Source organism: Lycium ferocissimum, chromosome 11 (assembly GCF_029784015.1).
Source record: "Lycium ferocissimum isolate CSIRO_LF1 chromosome 11, AGI_CSIRO_Lferr_CH_V1, whole genome shotgun sequence".
Lineage (NCBI taxonomy): Eukaryota > Viridiplantae > Streptophyta > Magnoliopsida > Solanales > Solanaceae > Lycium > Lycium ferocissimum.
The window spans coordinates 29,996,559-30,005,641 of NC_081352.1; the positions used below are offsets into that span (position 1 = coordinate 29,996,559).

General features: G+C 35.2%; 1 protein-coding gene across 7 annotated transcripts; it reads right to left on the bottom strand.

Moving 5' to 3' along the window:
* Nucleotides 1-999: 999 nt before the first annotated feature.
* On the bottom strand, nt 1,000-7,547 carry LOC132037866 (protein NUCLEAR FUSION DEFECTIVE 6, mitochondrial-like). 7 transcript variants are annotated; one of them, XR_009410063.1, is made up of 4 exons: nt 7,310-7,547; nt 5,510-5,634; nt 4,304-4,408; nt 1,000-1,319 (listed from the first exon to the last, which is right to left on the bottom strand). XR_009410063.1 is itself a non-coding variant. In XM_059428502.1 (4 exons), exons 1-3 carry the CDS (start codon nt 7,471-7,473, stop codon nt 3,259-3,261), a joined length of 309 nt encoding a protein of 102 aa, XP_059284485.1. In that variant the 5' UTR covers nt 7,474-7,545; the 3' UTR covers nt 1,000-1,319; nt 3,217-3,258. The 7 variants fall into 7 exon arrangements, 6 of the variants coding, with proteins under 6 accessions (XP_059284485.1, XP_059284487.1, XP_059284486.1 ...); XM_059428502.1 differs by lacking the exon at nt 4,304-4,408 and adding an exon at nt 3,217-3,278 and having other exon boundaries at nt 7,310-7,545; XM_059428503.1 differs by lacking the exons at nt 1,000-1,319; nt 4,304-4,408 and adding exons at nt 1,326-1,542; nt 3,217-3,278 and having other exon boundaries at nt 7,310-7,545.
* Between the last annotated feature and the right edge of the window lie 1,536 nt (nt 7,548-9,083).

A 9,083-nucleotide genomic window follows, 5' to 3' on the forward strand; every position in this document is an offset into this window, starting at 1 on the left:
TGCACGAAGCATTGACTAGAAATGAACACGTTGAGACAAATCGAAGAAAAAATTGCATATGCATTGTATTGTTAGGTAGGCCAAAGGTATAGACAAATAAGTAGAGATAGCGCCCGTCTATGAAAAATATTCACTGTTCTGAAATTTCAATTTCCACAAGTGAAACCCTATTCGTGAAATCTCCCCGAAAATAATAAGGGCAATGTTATTCACTGAGAAAAAGCATTAATAAATACAGTTTCAACCAGAAGCATAGCTTATCATCCTATTAATCCATTTTCACAAGGCGTTCAAATGTACTTTGAAGATGACTAATTTTATCACGAGCTAGGACTACGTTCTGGTAAAAAAAACAAATGGGGTTGGTCTTTGTCACTAGCTTTGGCTTAATTTAGGGTTTTTCCCCTTTGTCTGAAGGACTCGCAGTAGAGCACTCAATAGACCTAGATTGCCCTATTTTGCCTTACCAACCTCTAGGAAACTCCGAGTAGATAACTCAAGGTAAAAGCAGGCTAGATCACCCAATTTCGCAAATCAACCTCTAGAAAACTCTTGATTACTGGCCTAGATCGTTTGTACAAACAAACTTCTTTTGGCACTTTCAGAGAGACTCAGGGTAGAGCACTCAATAAGCTAAATCACCCCATTTCGCAAACCAACCTCTAGAAAGTTCCAAGTACTGGCCTAGGTCAATTGTACAAATAAACTTTTTCCCCATAAGCAGAAGTCGAGGTAGAGCACTCAATAGGCTAGATCGCCCTATTTTGCCAAACCAACCTCTAGAAAACTCCTGAGTGCTAGCCTAGATCGATCGATTGTACAGACAGACTTTTTGAAAGTAGCTTGTAGAGCATAAGAGCTACTTATATGATATGATAAATGCTCATTCTCATTAGTAGATACACTATTAAAACCAAATAGGGGCAGGAGATAACTTTTCATATGCTAATGAAATTGTGATATAAAGCATCTGAATTGGAAAATTTTCATTGCATCACCATAAATGGATACTTTGTAATTCCACAACTCAAATGCTTTATTAGACTGTTTGACTAAAACTTGATTGCTTTCATTCAAGATGTAAGGAATTATGAAAACTAGTACTTTCCATCTACAGATAGCTCGGAAACAGATTTCTGCACGAATAAAGCTAATTCCAATTTCCAAGAGGATGTAATCCTACTCTATAATGGCAAAGAATACAAAAAAGTTTAGCTCCAAAATTCAAAAAATGAAGATGATGTCTGGGGTTCTAATGTTACATTGTCCATCGATATCCATTGAACTATGAGGACATGCACCGCATAACAATCATCCATCTACAATGCAAGAAAAGAAACTCTTATGGGAGGCAACAGAAATACACAAATTACTCATAAAAACAAGTATTCGAAGTTGGCTAAAAGGGAGAAGCAAAAGGCATCAACAAGATTCTAAACGCTTTGTTCAACGAAGTCTTATTGAAGTTCATAGTTCCAAAACTGGAAATAGTTAACAAAATCTTGAAGCCGAAAGGAAGCCAATGAGCATGTAATCACAGCCCTAAACAAGGAAAAGTCATTGTCAAACTACTATATTAAAAAAAGATGTTCAAAATTAACCCGAAATATCACGCAAGTAAGTTCTTAGAGGATAATTCTTGATAAAGTTGATGCATTTGAGCCATGTTGTTTACCTATATTTGCTCTCACATAATCTATAAATACAATGAACATCAGAAGAATTCGACGAGTAAATACTACTAAATAAATGCTTCAGAATAAGCTAAATTCACTGAAAGGGGATAAAATCCCAGTTTCACAAATGGGAAGATTAGAACGGAAATCAAATTGACAGTCACAGAAGAAAGCAAATATTTCTTCTTCAGAGCTCATACAGACATTCTCTTAGACTGCATGGACATAATACTTCGGTTGAACCCTCCGACATCATAAATCATCATTGCAATCTGATTGAATACCAAGTATTAGAATAACCCTAAACATTATTAAATTAGATGAACTACATTGAGAAAGAAAAGATTATATGCTAAGCAGATTCAATTATCTCAAGGCCTATTTAAGTTTTTATCTGATAGGCAAATAATGACAGCCGCATCACAAACCTGCAACAAACAGTACTTGCTAATGAATCTAATTATCAGACAATTACTGCAAATCAGCACAGGCGCATCATCAAAAAACTCCACACTTTTTGAAAATGTAAAGATAGTTTGGTTAAGAACTAATGCGTTTCATGTTAAATGAAATGAAACCGCAAGTTATTAAAGGTGAAGTTCTTCCTATTTCAACAGGTTGAAAAATCTTAAGTTTACTTGCCCTATTTGGATGGTCATTGCTATCAGATATACTAGCAGTTCAATTATTACTTCAAACTTTTCATTATAACTTCGACAGGTCGAAGTCATATAAGAGAACAAGAACACAATTTCAAGACAATACCGAATTAAATCACAACCCCTCCCACCCTCACTAAAAAAGGTTACAATGGTTATAGGAAAACTTTATGATTCCGGGGACCATCTAATCAGTTAATGTCACTTAATCATGTATTCAAGTTCAATATACTGAGTTTTATCTGGTTACAAGTAACTAAAGTGTAACAACTCAGTAGCTCATGAGTACTAGAACACAGGTATTTACATAGTTAGGTATAAATACAAGTTAAGCCTACTAATTCCACTTTCCTTTTCAATAGCTAGATTCAGATTTTGTACTGTTCCTAGTAGTGATAATGTAGAAAACCGAAATTTTAGCCTGTAACTCACAGACCGTAGTTAACAAATCAAAGATCTAGCCTAGCAAACATATTTTCTTCATCATGTTCGTAAGGCTAGCCTAAGACTAATCTATGATATTTCAAAATATGAATGCTACTAATTGTTCATAGACGCTCATGAAACACTAGGGGGGTATACTCAGAATTTTCCAAAAGCACCTTGGCATAAACAAACAGTACAAGGAAGACATTAGATACTTTCAAGAACAGCAGAGTCCCAAGTAACTTAAAATCTGGTAGATGCTAAAGAACTTGTTTTTTTCTAACATCATCCAAAGCCAATAGATTAAGCACTAGTGTTAAAAATGCTTTCAAGACAAATTCAAGCTTTTCTTGAAAAGAGTTTCAACATCGGTAATAAACTACAAAAGAAGCCAAAGTTTAGAAAAAGGAAAGCATCTCATGTTCTCATTCACTATCTACTTCTCATGTTCTTACATCGCATGGATATTTCACTTTGCTTGTACTCTCTGACATTCATCATGCATCATCATTGCAATCTGATTAAATGCCAAATATTAGAATTAAGCTTGCATCTTCACAACTACAACTAGAAACACAACATACGTATGCTAAACAACTTTAGGTCCAACAGTCAATCTGACTCAATTTTCTTGAGGCTTGTTAATAGAATTAAATCATCAACAATCAAATACAGCAGCATGATTCACAAAATCTGATAATTTCAATCTGCAACAGACGACCACAGCAAATAACATCAAATGCTCATTTCAAATGTCAGCATCATGACATAATACAATGACATTCAAAGGAGAGTAGTATTTACTCCCTCTGTCCCAATTTTATGTGACATTCTTTACTTTTTAGTCAGTCCAAAACAGCATGACACCTTTCTAGATTTAGTAACAATTTAACTTTAAAATGCTCAATTTACCCATAAAGAGATTATTTACAGCCACACCAATATCTATGGCTTACTTTAGACCATAAATTTCAAAAGTCTTTCTTTCTTAAACTCCGTGCTAAGTCAAACACCATCACATAAATTGAGACGCAGGGAGTAATTCCTTTAGAAATTGAAGTCAAGCAATTAAAAGTTTCCATTTGGGAGTTAATATACTAGAATCATGACCATATAAAGTTTTCTTTGTAGATTGGACTTTGGAGGGCCAAAAAGAATAAATGGGAACAAGCATACAATACAACAGTCTCCCAAAAAAAAAAAAATCCAACTCTAACGTACTCCTAAGAAAATCATGAATCAAGAAACATTGTCGCCTAACTCGAGTCTGAAGAATGTATTATGTGTTAGCATTACTCATATGATGTGGAAGTTGAACGGACATTAATTTAATACCAAATATCACATCAACAAGTTTAGCTACGTATGTGAAACTCAAGCGACAGTTAAGTTGTATATTGACAATGAAGAAAGAAAAAGAGAGGTGGTATAAATTATGATGATCCTTTCCACATGCAATCGTTTTTTCCTTTGCCAAAATCTATACAAATTTGTCAAAAATCATTCTTTTATTAGTTACATCTTGGGAGAAAGGCTCCTCACCAGACCTAAGAAGGAGAGCTTTTATCAATTACTTGAATTGGCAGAGTAAAGATTTTTGTATATCCTGAACTCCATTTCATGATGTTCATCTAGTCCTCTCTTGCCCTACAATACTCAAGAATATGTGTCTTTTACTTTTACTGCAGAAAGAGGAAGTACCGATAGACTGGAGTATCAAAATTGCAGAAGTTAGAATCAAAACAGGATCTTACTTTTCATCAAGGAATAATGTCCTTCTTGAATAACACAATATGGAAAAGCAACATAATTGATTCCTAGAGTATTGGGTTCATTAGCACATAATCCCGTGAATTCTATAGAATCAAAACAGGATCTTACTTTTCATCTAGGAATAATGTCCTTCTTGAATAACACAATATGGAAAAGCAACATAATTGATTCCTAGAGTATTGGGTTCATTAGCACATAATCCCGTGAATTCTATAGAATCAAAACAGGATCTTACTTTTCATCTAGGAATAATGTCCTTCTTGAATAACACAATATGGAAAAGCAACATAATTGATTCCTAGAGTATTGGGTTCATTAGCACATAATCCCGTGAATTCTATAGAATCAAAACAGGATCTTACTTTTCATCTAGGAATAATGTCCTTCTTGAATAACACAATATGGAAAAGCAACATAATTGATTCCTAGAGTATTGGGTTCATTAGCACATAATCCCGTGAAATCTATAACACTACACATATTTTTATTTTTTTTTGTTTCCAGCACATCTCAATTTTACAAATATATCTTTTCATCCTCAACCTTTTCTTCATATATTTCCTTTTCCCCTTTTTAGGAGTTCGATTTGGGTTCAACAACCTGAAGCTCAAAGCTCAGAGTAATGCAAAAGCACTGCACTATGATTAATGACTATATCAACTCTCAAGCAATCAACTTAATGCATTTACCAGTTGACTCAAAGGACAAAGGCAAAAAGGCTAAGCTAAAATATCAGCTCAATGGAAAATCCGAACTAGAAAAAATGTGCATCGCACAATCTCTCAGAAACATGAAAAAACATAATTTGCTGCCACAGAACTCTCCATACATTTGTCAACGACCAAACAAAAAGCATTCAGATTCAATTAGGAAAATAAAACAGTGATCGATGCACGATTCACGCATAAAATCGGTAGCCAACAAATCGTTACATATGCGGATCCATATATAGAGCTGAATATGAAGTAAATATACCTTCAAGCGTCCAACCATAGCTCCGAGGAGTAGCAGAGAGCATTGAAGTGAGCAATGCTGAGGCAGTTGCAGTGTGAAATGGAAACATCGATTCCACTCTAACACAACTCATTTCTACTGGCGACCTTTAAATACAATATCAAATCTATAAGTAACAAATACTAAAACAATCAGTAAACATATTTCTATCAATCAACTACACAAATCCTCCACATTCATACTTCTCTACTTGTACACATTTATTTCAATAGTAAACAATTTGGTAAGAATAATTTAAAAACTTTTTTAAAAATTAAATTTGTCAGTAGCAGTATGATAAGGAAACATCGTTTCCACTCTAACACAACTCATTTCCACAGGCAACCTTCAAAATACATTGTCAAATCTATAAGCGATAAATACTAAAACAAGTAGTGAACATATATCTATCAATCAACCACAGAAATCATCCACATCCATTCTGCTCTACACATACCAATTTATTCCAATAGTAACAAATACTAAAACAATTAGGGTGTGTTTGGTATGACGGAAAATGTTTTCCAATTTTCCCTTGTTTGGTTGCACTAAACATCTTGGAAAATGTTTTCCTTAAAAATTGAGAGAAAATATTTTCCGGATCAATAAAACCAGCACATCCCCAACCCATCCCCGCACTATCTATCCACCCACACCCCAGATAAGCCCCCACCTACCCCCTACTCCCCCCAGCATACCCCCCTACCCCAACCCACTACCCCAGCTACCCACCCCCTCTACCCAACAGCCTACTCGCCCAGCATGCCCCCCCCCTCCCCCCCCCCCCCCAAAAAAAACAGCTATCCCCTACTCCAGACTGCCCTCCCCACGAACACCTCCAGCGAGCCTACCCCTTCCCAATCCGCGTTCCCCGCGCCACCAAAAGTTGCACTCCAAATTCAAATATCTCATAGTGTTTTGCTTTGAATATATGCAAATGCTCTTAAAAGGACACTTTCCAACTTGCGTACCAAAACACAAGGAAATGAGTAAGACAATCACTTATTTTTCGAGAAAACATTTTCCATCATACCAAACATTAGTAGTATTACTTAGTATTCTCGTAGTATCATATTCTTCATTTCTTACTACTACTATTGCTTTTGCTTCATTTGTTCTGTTTATCTTGCCTTTTGCTATCGTTATTTTTATTTTATCACTACTTTAATTACTTCTTTTGAGCCAAGGGTCTATTGGAAACGGACTCTCTATCCCATAAAGGTAGGGTAAGGTCTGCATACATCTTACCCATCCCAGACCCTACTTGTGAGTAGGCGCAGAGGGAGAAAGGGCCAAAGGGGTTCGGATCTTCAGCAAAAAATTACACTATTTATACATGGTTAAAAATATTTTTTATGTAGATATATAGTAGACGTTGAACCCCCTTTGGCTTCTTCGTGCGTTTACTTTTTCATATTTTGAAACCCCTCACTGAAAATCCTGGCTCCGCCACTGCTTGTGGGAATACACTGGGCATGTTGTTGTTGTTAATTGTAAAATTCATCCACATACATTCTGTACTACTCGTACAAATTTATTCCTATAGTAAACAATTTGAACGAGTTTTTTTTTTTTTTTTTTTTTTTTTTTTTTGTTTGCACTCTTACACAACTTATTTCTACAGGCGACCTTCAAAATATAATACCAAATACTAAAACAATCAACTACAGAAATCCATTCTACTCTACTCGTACTCATTTATTCCAGTAGTAAAACAATTAGAGCGAGAATAATTTATTTTTTTGAAATTATAAAAAATAAAAATAAAATTGTCAGTGTGACCTGAAAATGCGAGAATTGAGAGGTTTTTGAGTTGGAATACGAAACGGAGAGCTTTTTGGCTTCGCGCCGGTGGAAATTCTGGCGGCGGCGGCTCGGCCGGCGGCGGCGGCTCGGCCGGAAGTGGCGGCTGAGCGGAGGACGGACCTGGCGGCGAAAGTGGCCATTATTGTAATGCGGAGAGACAAAATGTGGCTTTGCTGGGGTTTTATTTAGGTTCAGAGAAGTGAAAGAAGTTGCACGGTTTGTCCCTATTTTGAACTGGAGGTAAAAGTGGCCATAATTGTAATAAGGAGAGACAAATAGGAGCCCGTTTGGCTTAGCTTATAAGTCGCTTTGACTTTTTTTTGTTTAGCACGAACAAATTTTATAAAATACATTTTACGTTAAAATAAGTCCCAAAAAAATAAAGGGAAAATAACATAGACTACCAACTTAAGACTCTTTATCACAAAATATAATGATACTTTTCCTTATTTACGGAACGTAACGACAATTTACGAAATATGACGGATTTGGGCTTTAGTACTGTACCACGTTTTGGGCTTTAGTACCGCACCACGATTTTGGGCTTTGGCAGTTCACTTAGCCCAACTGTGAATGCAATTTTTCTCTTCCTCCTCTGCAATATTCCCTCTCTCTTAACCCACCATCTCATAAATTTTCTCTCTCTCTCTCTCTCTCTACCGTGTTTGCAATGTTGATGTAAATGTGTGTGATTCTCCATTCCATTTTCCTCTCGTTTCGTTCCATTTCACCATTAGTAAAGGTAATCTAGGGTTTACAATTCCTTTAGTTTTTGATCATATATTGTTGTGGTAGTTTCAATCATATAGTTTCAATCATCTATTTGTGTTATTTCGAATATTTATTGATGTGTTTCTATCTTCATTTCAATCAATTTCATCTTGTTCAAATAATTTGAACGGTTTATTTAGGGTTTCTACTTTGTATTTCCAGTTTTTTTGTGTGCGCATGTGTGTGATTATCCATTCTATTTTCCTCTGTTTCGTTCCATTTCATGATTAGTAAAGGTAATCTAGGGTTTACAATTCCGTTAGTTTCGATAATTCCTTCACAAAGTTATGCCGGGTCCGGCATAAAAGTTTGCCCATTAAATTTTGCCTTATAAGGCAAACTTTTGTTATACCTTAAGGAAAACTTACGCCTTATGGGGCATACTTTTAGTTATGTTTTATGGGACACACTTTTAGCTAAGGCATTACTAAAAGTTTCCTTGAAAAGTTAAAAAAATATATATAGGGGAAAGTTTTCAAGGGAAAGTTCTTTTAGTTGTGTTTAAGTAAAAGTTCCGCCGGGAGGGGGCGACTTTTAGTTGTGTTTAAGTAAAAGTCCACGGAAAAAGGTGACTTTTAGTTATTCATACAAGAACTATACATATTGCGTTAACAAACTATAAGATTTTATTATAGCCAACCAAACCAAACACGTAATGTTGATAACCAAATTCATATCAACTTTTCAACATTATTATTATTAAAATTGTACGGTTCTACACACGTAATGGGCATAAAAGTTTGCCCATTAAATTTTGCCTTATAAGGCAAACTTTTGTTATACCTTAAGGAAAACTTACGCCTTATGGTTCAGACAAATTTTGTCTATTTTAGTATGTAGACAAAATTTGAATTATAGTTTCAATCATCTATTGTTGTGTTAGTTTCGAATATATATTGATGTGTTTCTATCTTCATTTCAATCAATTTCATCTTGTTCAGTCAATTTGAACGGTTTATTTAGGGTTTCTACTGTATTT

What these genes read in the sequence shown, in the direction of transcription:
- LOC132037866 (XM_059428502.1), bottom strand. Translation starts at nt 7,473, where the DNA reads ATGGCCACTTTCGCCGCCAGGTCCGTCCTCCGCTCAGCCGCCACTTCC. An exon ending in CTCAATTCTCGCATTTTCAG is followed by an intron (nt 5,635 to 7,309) that starts GTCACACTGACA and finishes TTGTATTTAAAG; the next exon opens with GTCGCCAGTAGAAATGAGTT. An exon ending in CTATGGTTGGACGCTTGAAG is followed by an intron (nt 3,279 to 5,509) that starts GTATATTTACTT and finishes GCATTTAATCAG; the next exon opens with ATTGCAATGATGATGCATGA.